Below are 16,851 nucleotides of genomic sequence, written 5' to 3' on the forward strand. Positions count from 1 at the left end.
TTTACATTTAATTTAAAATTTATTTGAAAATTATCTCCTAAAACCTACGTAAGAAAAACAGCTGTAGAAAATGATAAGAATAATAAATTTCAGAATATCAGAGACGTGCAAGTTGACTAAAAGATATTTTCTAATATTATTTTTGCCTTTTAAATATGGGTGGTTAAAAATTGCACAAGAACACAATAAAAGACAAAACAAGGATGTCAACATAAATAAGTAGCGAAGCACCAAAAATCATGGATGGGATTAAGGACAAAAAGGTTTAAAGAGCATTTGTTAAAATAAAGAATCACGGAACCTTCCTCCTTTTTATATTTTTCAATATTTATACTTTGCAGCATGACTGACAGACCGACAGACAAAGTAAATTACATACTGGATGCTCATTGGGACAGGCAAACTTCACAAAAAAATCAGCTATCTATCTTGAAAAACAGCTGAGAGAATTATATTTTCCCCATAGTGTTACGGACTATTTTCGGAGTATTTTCGCTACAAAAATTGTTTCTCAGGAGACTTATCTTCTATTTCCCTGATTATTTCAGTATAAAAGCAAGATTTCAAAAATATTTACTTTTAGTGATAGTAAATTAATTTCAAATTGAAAAAACAATTGTTGGGGTTTTTTTAAAATTTATTTTTCTTTCTTAATTTTTAGAAGAAAATGTTAACTCTTCTCATTCTAGGAGCTTTAATAGGTAAGGAAAAAAGTTTTATACATTGACACAATCTCTATAATTATTTTCTTTTTCCTTTCTTTCTCTTTCTCAGGAATTTTAAGGGTGATAAATTAGTTTACATTACATCCCCATTGATGTTAAACAATAACATTTCTTTGATAAAATAAGATTTGGGTTGATAGGTTTAGACACAAATAAGTTGTACCAAAACTTTGTGAGTCAACTAATAAAATTTGAGTGTCAGTTTAAATTAAAGCTAAAAGTCTTGTCTTCCCCATTCTTGATAAATATGAAATGATACAGGTTCCTGTTATGGAGTTGAGGATTTCTACAATGTAGATTTGGATATTCATGCTTCACAAATTAATTATGAGATCAAGTAAGTACATACTACATATAACAAGACTATAAACAGTCATACTATCCTAATAAAGACATAATAGGTTGTGTATTATATGCTCTTTGGTAAGGGGTACCTTCACAAAAAAAGACCATCAATCTATCTTCAATAGAAGCAGAGAAAATAAAAGATATGTGAAAAATACATACATACACACATTATTTTATCATTGTGTCTTACTAAAGACCTCCCATACATATACATATCTTCTACTATAATTTCGTTAAATGTATGTATGTCTTTTTCAGATTGATTGGAGAACCACAGTTGCTAATAAACAGGTTCAGTTTTCAAACTTCTTTTGCAAAAGAGTATAAAGTTTTTTTACAGGGAAGCTTTTCTATAATTAGGGTCGGTCCGTCCGTCCAGGATAGTTAGCTCTTTTCGTTATTTTAAATAGGTTAGAATTGTCGGCGTTTTCCTCTTTGTTTCCAATTTGTTTTCAATTTTGAAAATTTGAGTCCCCCCCCCCCCCCCCCCCCAACAACGAACAACTATTTTAGTTTAGGTTAGGTTATAGGCTAGGGAGCCGAGCGCTGCGGCTAGGGAGGCAAGGGGGCCGAGCACTGCGGCTAGGCAGGCTAGGGAGCCGAGCGCTGCGGCCAGAGTTGTTCGTTGTCGGGGGGGGGGGGGGGGGGGGGGAGGGTACTCAAATTTTTAAAATTGAAAAAAAAAATTCTAAGAGGATAATACCAAATTGTCCTATTGATTTTAAGCTTTGCATAATGATTAATCAACAATTTAAAACATGCTGATTTTTACTTTTTTGATAAAATCTTTTTATATGTTATGATTATCCTATTCATCTGATTTTTGGAATACTGATTCCTATTACAGCAAGGTAAAATGTTCGGATACTCTACAAGAGTTAATGATCGTTTGTCCTTCCGTTTCAGAGCTTCGCTTTTAAGGGTGTTGTTATCCTAGTTTACCCCTCTTTCTATGAGTTAACAAAAATACAGCATTAATACTTTACCCAGTCGTATATTTGACAACATCCTCATTAAAGATAGAAAGATACTTTTGCCTATTGGTATTTTGTCAATAACCCTTTGGAAGATTGTGATTTATATATCTACCCAACCAATAAAATTGTTCTATGGAAAGTTTGAATGCAGAATGGCCCAGTAATGATAAAAGTTTTGAAAAATTTCCACATTTGTAAGATCTAACATTTATACACCCCCATTTTCATTCATTTAACTTGGTCATTCAAGGTTTAGAAGTGAAGCTACTCTTTCAGTTTTTATTGTTCTTTTATTGCACAAAATGTTATGAACTGAATAATATGAAAGCCCAAAAACAGCTCTGTGTCACTTGCAACTGTCTTTATTTAGTTTGTCTAGGCGATTTTGATTAAAGATGACCTAAAAGTTAAAATGGGATATTAGCGGACACGCCCCCTAGAGGCCTCTAGGGGCACTTGAGGTTGGGGGGGGGGGTATTAATTTTTTTCTAGGGGAAAATTCTCTATTATGGGTGAAGGTACCCTCCCCAAAAATAGTAAATATATCCCCTAGACCTATAAGTAACTTCAATTTAAAGGAGACCCATATCTGTTTAGCGGTTAGCGAGATATTTCGCTACAGACAAATAAAACTTACTGCTTTAAATAAAAGGATACATTAGCTGTTTTCATGTATAGAGTTGGGAGGGTTATAAATGGGATACATTGAAAGATTTTAATATCCTAAAGTTTTCATCTAATTCAAGAAGAACCAATATTTCATCTTTACAACTTAGAGGATGACCTTCGCTGTGTATTCATACAATTCTACAAAAAACAAGGATTTCAACATTCATAAATGTGAAGCTCTGAAATGGAAGGACAAACGAACGCTTGTAGATTGTCAGAACTGAATAAGCAGAATACTAATATATAATTCTAAAGAAAATTGTAATTAAATTTGTTGCAAAACTATTTAAGGACATACATAAATTTTAGAAACTTAATTAAAAAGATGCTTCGCTTATAACATTGTACCTTGTTGTAATTGGAATCAGTGTTAAAAAAATCAGATAAATAGGATAATTGTAACATAAAATAATTGTTGTCAAAAAAGTTAAAAACGAGCACTAATTTTCAAAATTTCCATGTTTAAAAGCCCAGCTTAGAATAGTTTAGGAATACAGGAATAGATCAACTAATGATAAATATTGTTTGTTCAATGGTGTGCACAGGGATTTAGCTGTTGGTGTCCACGCCAGGCTACAATTGAATCAAGACAAAAGTAAGTGCCAAGCCTTAGGACCTAAGTATGGTGAAAATAGACATAAAACCATTTTTGATATGAAAATATATACAAAAAAAATTATTTTTAATTTTTTTAATTCTTAATTTTTTTTTCACTAAAAGATACAAACATCTTATATAAATACTATAAGCTTAAAAGTAAAAAAGTGATCCTGATGAAATAATTTGGTTTTACCTGGAATCATCATGGTTTTATGTCTATTTTCACCATACATAGGTCCCAGGGCTCGGCACTTACTTTTGCCTTGATTCAATTGTAGCCTGGCGTGTATCAGGTTTTAGGGGAGGTGGTGAGGAGACTTTCTTCTTCTAATTGCTGTAATGTAACCTCCTATTCGCACCTAGATATGTCGGGAGTGTTAATCGTGGAAGTAAGATATTTTATGTATCAATGAATATTTATATGAAAAATACAAGAATAGGGGGAGTAAGAGATTGTTAATCCTGTATTAACCTACTAGTGGCTTCACCCCAAGCCTCTAGGGGCCTTTTCCCAACAGGATCAAAGAAGATTTTTTTGATAATTTTATTAGAAATTATTCACCTGACCAGCCAATCTATACTAACCCTAAAACCCAAGGGCCTATCTATAAAAATATTACCTTGAGTATTATTCAAACATAGTACCAAAGTTTTGCAAATGGTCAAGGTTAGTGTTTACTTAAGACTGAAAATCAGAAATATATTATTTCTAAACAAATAGATATAATATATCTAGATAAGCCATCAGACCCCATTTTTCGTCAATCTTAAAAAGGGATATTCAGCAGACATAAACCATTGTTTATTTTTTATTATATACTATATCTTTTCAAGAAATAGCGAGATGAACTTTTTTTTACAATATAATTATCCTAAGAAATTCAACTTATTATGTGTTTTGTCATGTAAATGAAAAAAAATATGCCCTTACTCAAAACAGAAAAATGTTTGAACCAATGACAATATTGTAAAGTTCACTTACAACCCGCTCGATTTTTAGGGGGGTGTCAAAAATCGTAGGGGTTGTGTAAACCCCTGCCAATGCCCTTTGCACGCCCTATTTCTTTTCACTCCTTGTTGTACAATAACCCTGCAAGTAACTATGAGTATAAATCAAACATCCTGCTGCAAACTGGGACACTTTAGCTGGTTCAATCAATTATAGCTTTATTTAATATAACAGTAGAGTTTCTACCGTAATCTAGCTGTGATCATAGTGTGATCTTACCTTTTTTTGGTGTTATAGAACAAACTTTGAAAGTTTTGGCAAAGAGAGATAAACGAGATTGTTTCTTTCTTTTACACAGAAACTTATGTAATAGTTCCATTATTTTAGGACATATGTTTTTACTGACATCATAGATTTAGGTAGTGGTTACTTGAGCATAGGAATGTGATATGAAAACTTCCTATTCTTTTTTTTTTATCTTTCCTATATAGTACAGGGACGAAGCCCATTTTGTTCCGAATTTGTATCACTTTTGAAAAGTGCGACTCCAGTTACGTCATATTTTTCTTTCCTGAAAAAGGGAAGGGGGGAAGAAAATCTCTTCAAAAGAGATGGGGAAAACCCCCTTTTCTCTCATCTCTTTTTTCTTCCCCCCTTCCCTTTTTCGGGAAAGAAAAATATGACGTAACTGGAGTCGCACTTTTCAAAAGTGATACAAATTCGGAACAAAATGGGCTTCGTCTAGTACAGGGGGCTCTAAGACCATGAAGAAAAGAGCCAAAAATTCATTCAAATATTTTGATTAGGAAAAAATAGCCTAAAATAATGATCAATTAAGTTGTTCTCTAAATTTGATGAATCAATCATTTCAGATTAATGTAGATAAAAAAATAGGAAAGTAAGAGCAAAATAATCTATTTACTTACCTATTAGAAAGTATAACCCAAGCCGATGCTGTGAGTATTGGTTTAAAAAATATGACGTAACAAAAAAAATTAGCCAATGAGAGTCCACTACGCATGCCGCCATTGGTCAATAATGGCCTCTTATTGGCTAATTTTTTTTGTTACGTCATATTTTTTAAACCAATACTCACAGCATCACCCAAGCCATTGGGTTCAATTTTTGCCATGTGATTTTGGAGGTCTGCTTTAGTACCTAATAACGCCGACCATAAAAAAACAACTAAAATAAAGAAATTTTCATTTTCGAATTAACTCTTTTGTTAGTTACATCAGCTCAGCAGTAATAAATTTTCTATCAACTGTTGGGTTAAAGTCAAAAATACTTTATATCTCTTCTTTGCCTACTGTACTAAACTTCCTTAAACATATTCTTTGATATTGTGCGAGTTAAAGAGTAACTGCGCTATGAACTATATATAGAATAGCTACGCTGTAAAACTGTTATTTCCAGAAGTTAAGTTTATGATAGGATATACAGGTACATAGTAGTCATATTATCTAATAACTATTCTTGTAAAGAACGTAAGTTTAACCGATGAATATGTTCATATGGTATAAAGTACAGACACACCCTTTGTAAAGAATGGCCACGCTATCAAACTGTTGTTTTTAGAAATGTAAGTTTAACCGACGAAGCTGTCAACATGGAGAGCAATAACAATGTGGCAGCAAAATATTTTCAAGGTAAATACATTTCAATTTCATTACAGTTTCATGGACACATCTGAATTCTATACAAAAGGTCAAAAAGTAGAATTTCCACTGGATTAAAACCAGTTCAAAACATTCTTAGAAATCATGTATAAATGGTTTGTTGAAATCTACCCCTCGAGGCCAAATAAAAAATTAATGAATAATCCTATAATTTATTCTGTATCTTCAGAAAACCTAAACATAAGAAAACAGTAATAGTGTCTGACAGATTATGACGTAACAAAAAAAAATAGCCAATGAGAGGCCGTTATTGACCAATGGTAAAATTTATAGTGGCCTCTCATTGGCTAATTTTTTTTGTTACGTCATAATCAGTCAGACACTATTACTGTGTTCTAAATAAAATTGCCGTTTTTCCTCGACTTTTTCATTATTCAGAATTTTCTTTGATTTCAAAACTTATTCTGACTAAAAGATAATTATATATAAATTTAGGAAGATTGTTTGTTGCTTGGAGAACCGCTCCTCTTCATTTTGCTGGAGCCGACACAAAGATACACATTGTCTCAAGAGGTTAACTTTATAATCAAAATAAAACGTGGAATAAGTCTTATGAAATAGTTTATTAAAAAGGCAAAAATATCAAAAGAATATTCTTTTGTTAAAATACCATGTTTTTTTTAAAAAAAAAACGTTGAGTAGCTTTTTATGCAATTTTATAGCAATTTTTTAAACTGGAAAGACACTGCCTTTAATAATGTTCTGTTTGAATAGATTAAGGAGTGCTGGGATTATATCTGTTTGTGAGTGTGTTTTATTAAAGATCTCGGAAACCTAAAGACTAATATGGCTTAACTATTCAGTCAAGCTTGTCATAGGTCCCGGAAAGGTTTTCTACCATAATAACTAACAATCTTTACAACGTAAAGAAAACATAAGCACGACCTCCTACCTATTATTTACAGTTTCCTTATATACCTCTTGGTTTAAATTACACAAAAAGTCTATAATAAACAGATTGTCCCTGAATTCAAATAATTCTATTATTTTGTAGGTGATGATGATTTAGTTTGGGAACATGAACAAACTCTTTTCTTTGGAACTGATCTCAGGTTTACTTTTTAAATAACACAAACTTCAATTAATAATGCAATTTTCTAAGTTATAAACCTAAATTTTCATAAGTTATTGGACAAACGCATGAGTGACAAACGTCTGGGTCGACACTTAAACTAATTCAAACCTTTATGCGGTTTCTTTTTAAATGCCTAGCCCCTGTGGGGGCTTATTATTATATTCATATCTTAACATAACCTAACCTGTATGATTATATACTTAATTAACTTAATATTTTGACACTACTGCGTTTGTCCACTCGTCACTCCTACCCTTAACATGAAACCCTTTTTTTTATAAATGCATAATATTGTATTTCAAATGACGATAAAAAGTTTAATAGATACATTTTAAGGGTTATGTTATATTTCTTCATCATTATCATTGCTATTTATCTCTTCTTTGGACTTGGCATGACTTGAGGCATAGCTGAGAGATGAAATTTTCCTAGTTTGCAATTAAAACTCTACTTCACCCCTGAGCCAAACGTTTAATTGGTTATTTCATTGTAATGATGAAAGAAATATAATAAACAATATATTAACCTTTTTTTCCTTTTTTTAGAGAGCCAATGTTTTATGCAACTGAGGATAATCTTTTCTTTACTTTCTTTCAGGTACAATAAAAAAGCTACCTCAATTATTATTATCTCTATTATTATAACCCGCGACCGTGGCTCAACACGTAGCGCATCCGCTCGTCGTCGGGAAGGTGATAGGTTCGAATCTCGGTCCGACACCGCGTCATAACTGAAGACGTTAAAAATGGCTCCTACTGCTGCTATGTCAGATGCGCGACATAAATAGTTAGAGTAGGGGGAATGCCTTAACCCAAAATAGGCGCAACTTATTACCATGCACAGTTAGTACTTCTCAGACAAAGGTCGTCCAATCAAAGGGTTGGTTTTCTGATGGGTGATACCCTAGGCGATTGAGCGCGTTACTCTGCACTTTAAAACGAAGAGTATGTTCTAAGGTGACGTGGAGAGGACTTGTGCCTGAAGCGTCACCACGCCCCTAGAGTCAATAGTCAATCTCTATTATTATTGCTACCAATTTTATCACTTAGACCCGCAGTAATTGGAAGGTGGTGGGCTAAGGTATGGGATATATATAATACTATTGGCTATGCCCCTAAAGGCTTCTAGGGGATACTTGAGAGGAATGAAGTAAACCCCACTTAATTTAATAAGAAAAAGTAAAAAAAAATAGTTGTTACTTTTTAGGGGCGATTTAACTTTAGAGGATAGAGGGACCCTCCTCAAAAATAGTTACAACCCATCCCTGTGCCTTTAAATAGCTTCGCTGTAAAGCAGACCCATATATGTTCAAAGGTTATCGAGATCCTTCACTGCAGAAAAATATGTATGGATATGGATACTTTATATAATAGGATATATTTTTTAAGATTTCTAAATTTCATCTGTCTTAGGCGGGAACCAACCCAATTGATTTTGAACCAAAAGGACTATTCAGGTAAAAATTTAGCAATTCAATTAATCTTAATTGATACCATTTACATTAACATTTTCTAGAATATTGAGGGAAGACAAAGCTTTATGGACTGAACCTGAGGTAATTGAAAAATGACTTTCGAAGATTTTTTAACTTGGAACATTTCTGTATCTGCACATTTGTTAAAATTCACAAAACTTTTTCCACTGTAATGATCAAAGAAAAAGTAGTCATTTATCGGATCATATCATAAACAGCTTTCCGCATATTTAAAATGTACAATTATTTGATTAAAACCATATTTTATTAGGCCCGAAATGCAGATGGCATGGGGTAACACAACTGGTTTTAAAATTAATCGGTTTTGAAGCCATACTGGAAAGTATTTTACCATACTACTGTTTTTTTTCTGTAAAGGAAATAGGACATTTTGGTGAAGTGATATGGGACATTGTTACAGAAAACAATACTCTTTATGCAATTACTTATAGTGGCAATTATAGTACACCAGGTATAAAAAAGTAGTTATAATAAAAACTTGTTTATCCTATATAATAAAAAAATGTTTCTAAACTATGTACAAACAACTGTTTATAGAAATTGTCCACACAAAATAAAGTCATAAGACTTCTATTGTACATATTTACATTTATTATGAAACGTCTATTTTGTCAAAATATAAATATACATTAAATAGGAGATCCAGAAGATTTGGGAAAGCTGGACCTTTTCATCAATAGGTACAGGGTGCGCCACATAAAACCGGACTTTTTTTAAACTGCCATAGCGTCAAAACTACTTGACCAATCAGGACGTTTGACCCCACTATAAAAAGCCTAGGTAATGACCCTTTAGCACAAAAAAATCTTTGGACGAAGATGGGCTCGTACTCCAAGCTGGCCGCGCTTATGTTCAACAAGGCAGATTCGAAAAGCGCTGGTGGTATAATATTGATTCTAGACTAGGGCCCACTAAATCGGACCTCAGCCCTTTTGTAGATGAGGTAGAGTTATGCAACTTGCTGGGAATACTGTTAGATACATAAGTAAGACACTAGAAAAGACTAGAGCTCTTTATCTAAAATGGCTTGGCTGTAGTATTCCGGCAAAGTGAAACGTGGCAGATTTTAAGATGTCAAAAACGTCAAAAATCGTGAAATTTTTTCGATTCTCGGCGTTAGAGACCCATATGGAACTTAAAAACTCATTTTAGACTATAGATTGCGTTGACAACCCTAGCTAAATCTTCATGCCATTTCCAAAAAGGTATAAAACGTCGTTCTAGCTCAACTGTAGCCCAAATGAGAGCCGCCGTGTCGAAGGGCAGTTTGAAAGTTGGGTGAATTTGGATCCTGCGGTTACTCATTTTCCTAAGGAAATAGGGCCTCCCAGCAGCCCGATCTTAATTCAAGTGACTTTTGGGCTTGAAGCTACTTTAAAGTATGCACCAATAGACGTGCCCATACCACAAAGACCTCCCTTATTACCACTATCAAGGAGAACTTCGCCAGCTTGGACAGGAACATTTTGACCTGGGACTGCCGGCGGTTGAGGAGGCGTGTGGAGGCGGTGATTGATCCTGGCGGAGATTTTATTGAATTATCTAATAGTCATATACCTAGTTTGCTTCCCAGTTTTTAAAATTTAATAAAATCTTTAAAATTGACGATTTTATGTTCATTTGTTCACAAATTAGAAAAAGTCCGGTTTTATGTGGCGCACCCTGTATATTTATATTATAATATTGTTTATTCTTAAAAGCTTTTTATAGTGCCTATAAAAAATGACGTTATTCTGGCCTATAATTTGTCAATTAGAATGGCCTGCCAATGGTGATTTAGTGTGTGTATTGGCCTATAATTGGTCATTTGTATTGTATGACGTCATTAGTTTATATTCACTATAAAGAGCTTCTATTCCAAATTCCAAAAAATAACTAACTGGCCATGGTTATAAATACATATTTTTTTAACATTAGGACAACAAATGGAATTGATTGGGAACCTATTGGAAATGGTCTTTTTTATCATGGTAAAATTTTATGCAATTAAGTTAATTGGTCCTAATTAAATATTAAACAAATATTTAAAGTGTTAATTCTTAGGTACCTAAAAGGACAAGACAATGGTCGATAAATTTATGTATATCCACCATGATGCTATACAAAGTTACCTTTTCTGTAGATTACAATTAGTGGTTAAAACCTTAGGACACTCAATATAATGAACCAACCAATCGAAATTTAACAAAAGGTCCCAAAGTTGTTAAACCACAAATAAGAAGACATCATATTAAAAATTTGGGGACTAGTGTAATTAAAATGCCATTGTCCCCTCCCTCCCTAGTTGATTCTACTATTTAAGGAGGAATAACTGAGGTAGGATTTGGTTTTGATTTGTCTGGTAACCTGTGGGGTGTTGGAAGGAATGAGGATGGAGATGATTCTGGCTGGGGCTCCAGAATTTTATATGCTGATGTTGACAATCTTGATAATATTCTACCAACAGGTCAAATTTTAAATTTTAATCAAACTTTTGTAAGGATAGTAAAATAGAAAATTATGAGGGAAATTCCCAAGAGGCCAAAAACACGGGCCAACAAAACTGATATTAAATTCATGGTTTTCAGTTTATTATTCATAAAAAGACGATTTTTCAGTATGCGATTTCTAATTCAGCAATTCTTAATTGGTTTGGAAGCAATACTGCAAATGTTTTAATCATAATTATCCTTATACTAAAGTAACGGGATGTTGGTTTGTCTGGGTGTCTGTACCGAAGGATCTCGCTAACCGCTGAACCGATCGGGTTCTCCTTAAAAGGGTATCTTCTCATAGGTTCCGGGAAGGTTTATAACTATTTTCTTGGGGGGTGGGACACCTCCAACCCACCCAAAAAATTGAAAAATCCCCTCCCCCCCCAAAATTTTTTTTTTTTACTTTTTCTTTTAAAATATAAAATAATAAATTGAATTATTAAATTCGACTCTCTCCTCCTCAAGTGCCCCTAGAGGCCTCTAGGGGCGTAGCCGCTAGTATTGGTATATTGATTTAGCAAGTAATTGTACAAAAATCATACATTAAGAAAGCAATAATTAAAATATTTAAATTTGATGATGGACAAAAACTACCAAAAAATTCATAATTAGGCACAATTAAAACACCAAATATATTACTTTATTTTAGAGGAAGAATCTAGTGTTGACATCTATGAATCACCAAGAGTAAGTTTCTATGAATTTCATTTATCTTTTTTGGTTTTGTAACTTTTCTTTAGATTAATACATTTATACATTTCTTAAAGTTTTTTATATATAATTTTCTAATACGAATTATGTAAAATATGGATAATTATTTTCTAGATGTTTCGACATGGAAATGATCTATATTTAGTTGCCAGAACTGACCCACATGGAAGATTTTGGTCAAAGTAAATAAATTACTTTATTTTGGTCTTCTTATGTAATACTAGCGGTTACGCCTCTGGGAACATATAAAATGTTTTCTTTTCAATCTATGTTAATATCAGTTGTTTACCGAAAATAACCGCTGGGCTGGCAGCGCTTAAATTTTTTTGCTATTTATCTTGGGAGGGTGGTGGTACGCTTCCCTAAAATAACTATAAACAGATACATAAAATTGTTTATGTTATGAGATTGAATCTTATATGACAGCTTATATCATAAGTTGACCAAATAAAAATAAAAAAGGTAGGATCATATGAAGGAAATGATGTCATTCCTAAAAAGGACAGAAGTTTGTGTTTATATCATTATATAAAAATCTTTATTTAGAGATAACCCAGTGTTGAATGTTTTACCAAAATGGGAACACCACTTGTATGATTTGGTCAAGTAAGATTATCGTCATTCTCATACATACATTTAAAACTTGTCAATTTCTCTAATAGTGCCTCTTCAAGAACAGAACCCTTTTATAAGTATGAAATAAATCTATGAGAGGGGGGGGGGGGTATCAGTGGTTGACAGGCACTTTGAGGCAACGCACCATAAAGCCAAAAAGCATTATACTACAAGAATGAATCCTATTTTTAAAAGATTAACAATTCCTTGGAAGTGAGATATTGTCTGTTACAAAAAATACAGTTTTAATGATTTATACAATTTAGCAACACACTTTTTAGCTTTTCCTTCCGACAGCATGGCACTGGAATCTGGAAGTTGGATACGCACACTAAAACACTAATTCAGGCATATCTTAATAATGACTTCAATTTTAATTATTGATTTTACTTTAGCTTAAGTGCTAGTTATAATCCTTATGTATATTAGTAGCTGTAATATTTTACTTGTTTGGGCATTTAAAATTTTAAAATCTCAGATTTTTCAACATAACACTATTTTTTCTAGATTGCTACTTTAACAGGATGTGGTGATACTGCGTTTCCAAGCATTGTCAGGTAAGTGATACTAGTATCTAAGGATTGAAATATCCATATAATAAAGTAACAGGATGTCTATCTGTCTGTTTAGGATCTCGCTAATTGCTGAAACGATATGGTTCGCCTTTACAGGGTAGCTTCTCATAGGTCCTGCGAAGGTTTAAAACTATTTTGGGGAAGGATACCACCACCCTACCAAGAGAAATATCCCCTAGAAAAAAATACACTTGTCCAAGATAGATTAATTTTTACAACTAAAATTGAATTGAAATTGGAAAAAAAATATTTTAGATCCTTGTCTAACCAAGTTTTCAATGGTCATGATTAAAACTGCCCTTTTTTACTTTAGAACTGGAAACCATACCTTTACAATATTTAACTACTCCAGCAGTATAAAGGAAGAAGATTGCCCACCTAACTGGATCATGGGACAGGTAAAAAGAATTTTTAATGTACATTTTACGTCATGGAATACTTCTAGTTGATGGGGTAGGACAGTGAAAGAAAAACTAATAAACCTCCAATTATAAAAAATAACCTTTTTTATATATAGCAATGGATATAGTATACGTGGATATATTGGCATCAATTTATGATGCTACAATGGTCCTTATTTATTGGTCATTATGTTTCTCTAGTAGGTGGGGAGGGCATGGGTTTAGAAGGTGGATGGAAGTTATTATTATATTAGTCAGCTGGAAGTAGCATATTTTCAGAATATTCGAAAATCTCACACACTATCCACATATTCTATATCCATTTGTAACCTACCCTTATCCTAGATTTTAGTTTATCGGATGGGAGAACGTGTCTACAAATTTTATATCATAAATTGATGGAAACATATATATTGTATTGATTTTCAGACATCACCTGCAGGGAGTCTCATTTATGCTCAGGTATAGTAATTTTTTAAAAGCACTTTTATAACAACATGAAAAGTTCCATAATCAAATTAAATTGTGTGCAAAGGTGGATGGGGCTAAAGTACACAACACACCTTACCGAGTAAAGATAAAGCTTTAAAAGCCTTCCACTTTTCTATAACATGTGAAGACGCATCCCCAACCCACTTATAAATACCTATGCAAGTGCCCTATTTAGTAACATATTAACTCAATATAATTTCTTAGGACATTGAGTTTGTTGAGATAGAATAACTAAGAAGAAAAAATCTACAAAATTATGTTATCATAAGTTATTAGATTATAAATAAATATTTGATTTTACCTGAAAGAGTCGATTTTTTTTATGGAGTGATATAATAATACTTTTAATTGAAATGAAATCAAAATAAAATAAGCCTATGAATCATAAGATTTGGATAATAACTGGAGCTTTTAGATTCTACTATGTGTTATATTTATATCTTCTAGTCATACCTTCTTGGGGTGTAGCCACTTGTAAGACATTATTTTAAGAAAAGGCTTAGATGTATTACTTTTTCAGTGGCAGTAAACCTTCTTTGCATTGCTCTGTAATAAAATTTATGCTTACTTTTCAATGTTTTGTTTATTAAATGCTTTAAAAAGGGTTCTCTTTAACACTGGACCTTTATAATTGTTTAATAACTGGTATAATCTAAGAAATATAAGTAGGTGAGTAAGTCTGGTGCAGAACTCATTTATTTGGAAAGTCAACAAGGATTGGTATGTTTATAGTTAGCATAGCCAATGTAAACAATTAAAAATTAAGGTTTTTTCGAGTCAATACAAATTGTTATGTAAAAGTTGTATAAAATGTCTATCTGTAGCTTAAGATCTCGATAACCACTTGACAAACATGGTTCTCCTTTACTTAGAAGCTACTTATATGTCCAGAAAAGGTTTGAATTTCTTTTTGGGAGGGTTACTCAACTCTCCAAAAAATATCAGTTCTGGAAAAAAAATCCCACCCAACCCTCCCAAAAAAAGGTGTTTTACTTTTTTTTACCTGAAACAGAAAGTGGATGGTCGATTTTTACCCTCCCTCCTATCCTCTTCCTTTCAGTGTCCCTGAAATCATCAAGGGCCGGGCGTAACCACTAGGATATAAAAAAGTAAAACATGCATTTTAATAGATAGAAGAAACGAAAAAGGCACAGGAAAGGTCTCCCCCTTCGCAGCTTTGACATACGCTTTAAATATTGTTTCTCCCAGTGACATTTCAAAGATATTTTAGCTATACCGACCAACCTGCGGACAACTGAATATTGGCAATAACCCCAAATAAAAGAACAGAAAGCTTTGCTTTAAGAAAAGAAATTGTTCTTTTCATTTTAGTGAGTCTAAGGAATGAATGAAAGTTTTTCTGCAGATCTTTAGAATAAAGGGAAAGTTAAAATGAAGAATAACTGTAACCTACAGAAAAAGCAATAAATATCCCTTCATATTGACTAATGAGCTTTTAGGTTAGGATGAAAGAATATATGGTTTTTTAAGCAGACAGAAAACTCCTATAATAGTTTATTCAGACTGTTAAAATTGTGTTATAATACAATGAATTTAGCATTTTTATGTAATGTTTTAACAAACAAACAGGCATTTAGATCCCTTTCAAGAGCTTGTTTACCTTGAATAAAAATGAAGTTACGTGTACAGTTGTCCTGGAAAAAGCTTAATCTGTAATAAAATAAAAAGGTGATCTATTTCCATAACATATCTTTATAAAACTACTTACACCCTTAACCCTGAGATTGGCTAGAGCTGTAATGAAACAAAAAGAGGATCTCAATGTTTTACATTGCACAGTGAGGCCAAGACGGGATAAAGGGTTCTTGTATTGGTAGGCATTGGCTAAGATCTAATTTTTGGTACACTAAAAGTTAAAACAAATTATAATAGCCAAAAGTAGTTTCATATACAAACTTGAAGAAATGTGGAGCATTTTTTCCTAATTTCTGAAAATGGTTATGTCAAGAATTAGGCATATCATATGTAGTGTTAAAAATAATCATAGATAAAATTTAAAAATAATAAAAAAAATTAGACTAATAAGGGCAAGTTTGTTTTAAGTTGATATACACAAAAAATATCTGTTTTTAATTTAAAAAATTTTATTTTGAAAGGTATCAATAAAATTTTATAAATACCCTGATATAAGAGAAGAAACAAATTTACAATATTGAACACTTAAATATGCCACAAATCAAACAAATCCAATAATTGATATATTCGCCCCAATGTGCAATGGTGTAATGAGAAAATGAAAGTGGAACAGTGCACCAAAATCTCACTCTCTATTTTAATATATTTCCTTTTTTCTAATATTTTCTTTTCATTCAAATTTTCTTTTATTTTCTCCCTTTTGTACTAAGGATTTGTTTGAGAGAGATTTATTTTTAGGTAAATGCTCCATAGTATATTCGTAGGTCTACCTATCTATATGTTGGTATTATTTGTAAACAAAGAGGGAGCTAAAATTATCTAAATTCAATTTTATTTTATATTGGCGGTAATTAAACTTTTCTTTATATTTGCCTAAAATTTTAATAGTTTTAACCAAAAGAAATTTAAAATTTTGTGATATGTTTAAAAGTATTGTTTTAAAGGTAAGAAATACAAAATGTGGAGTTATACTTTGTGACCAGATACTATTTCTCTCGGAACACTGGACCTGCAAAAGAATAAAAACAGGATATACAGTGTGTGTTTTTTTAAAGTATAACTAGATACTCGACTTATAGAGTAGCAATGCAACGTGAAATGAAGTTAGTTGCAGAATATTTTGCAGGGTTCGGTAACCGCAAATTTAATTCTGTTAAGCTACATGCAGTTTTGTAATGTTATACAGCATGACCCTCAAAAAAGTATTTTTAAGCATCTGCAGCCCTTATTTCTCAATGAATTATAAAAAAATGCATATGTCCTTGTTCTCCATAGTATTCCACATAAGTAGATATAAAAATATTGTTTTTACCTCCATTAACACCGGAGATTTTTAGAGGAAAAAGTAACTTTTAACATGAAACGACTTTTTTAGCAAAATTAAGGTAGAAATCCTTTTATTTTTGTTAC

The 16,851-nt window shown here is 32.3% G+C and overlaps 1 protein-coding gene across 1 annotated transcript; it reads left to right on the forward strand.

Annotated features, from left to right (window-relative positions):
* The first annotated feature begins 580 nt into the window (after window positions 1-580).
* On the forward strand, window positions 581-14,085 carry LOC145311877 (uncharacterized). Its single transcript, XM_080150898.1, has 21 exons — window positions 581-701; window positions 987-1,062; window positions 1,332-1,364; window positions 5,847-5,917; window positions 6,383-6,460; window positions 6,942-6,999; window positions 7,568-7,619; window positions 8,435-8,478; window positions 8,538-8,577; window positions 8,875-8,968; window positions 9,155-9,197; window positions 10,435-10,487; window positions 10,820-10,963; window positions 11,641-11,678; window positions 11,817-11,884; window positions 12,249-12,308; window positions 12,599-12,665; window positions 12,825-12,874; window positions 13,206-13,290; window positions 13,723-13,755; window positions 13,990-14,085. Exons 1-21 carry the CDS (start codon window positions 668-670, stop codon window positions 14,014-14,016), a joined length of 1,248 nt encoding a protein of 415 aa, XP_080007024.1. The 5' UTR covers window positions 581-667; the 3' UTR covers window positions 14,017-14,085.
* The last annotated feature ends 2,766 nt before the right edge of the window (window positions 14,086-16,851 follow it).

This window comes from Acartia tonsa, chromosome 2 (assembly GCF_053477335.1).
Source record: "Acartia tonsa isolate MP-2025a chromosome 2, ASM5347733v1, whole genome shotgun sequence".
NCBI lineage: Eukaryota > Metazoa > Arthropoda > Copepoda > Calanoida > Acartiidae > Acartia > Acartia tonsa.

Bases quoted from the DNA above. Each gene is read 5' to 3' on its own strand.
- LOC145311877 (XM_080150898.1), top strand. From the start codon at position 668: ATGTTAACTCTTCTCATTCTAGGAGCTTTAATAG. The intron at 702-986 runs GTAAGGAAAAAA...GAAATGATACAG, and splicing joins CATTCTAGGAGCTTTAATAG to GTTCCTGTTATGGAGTTGAG. The intron at 9,198-10,434 runs GTACAGGGTGCG...TTTTAACATTAG, and splicing joins CTGGACCTTTTCATCAATAG to GACAACAAATGGAATTGATT.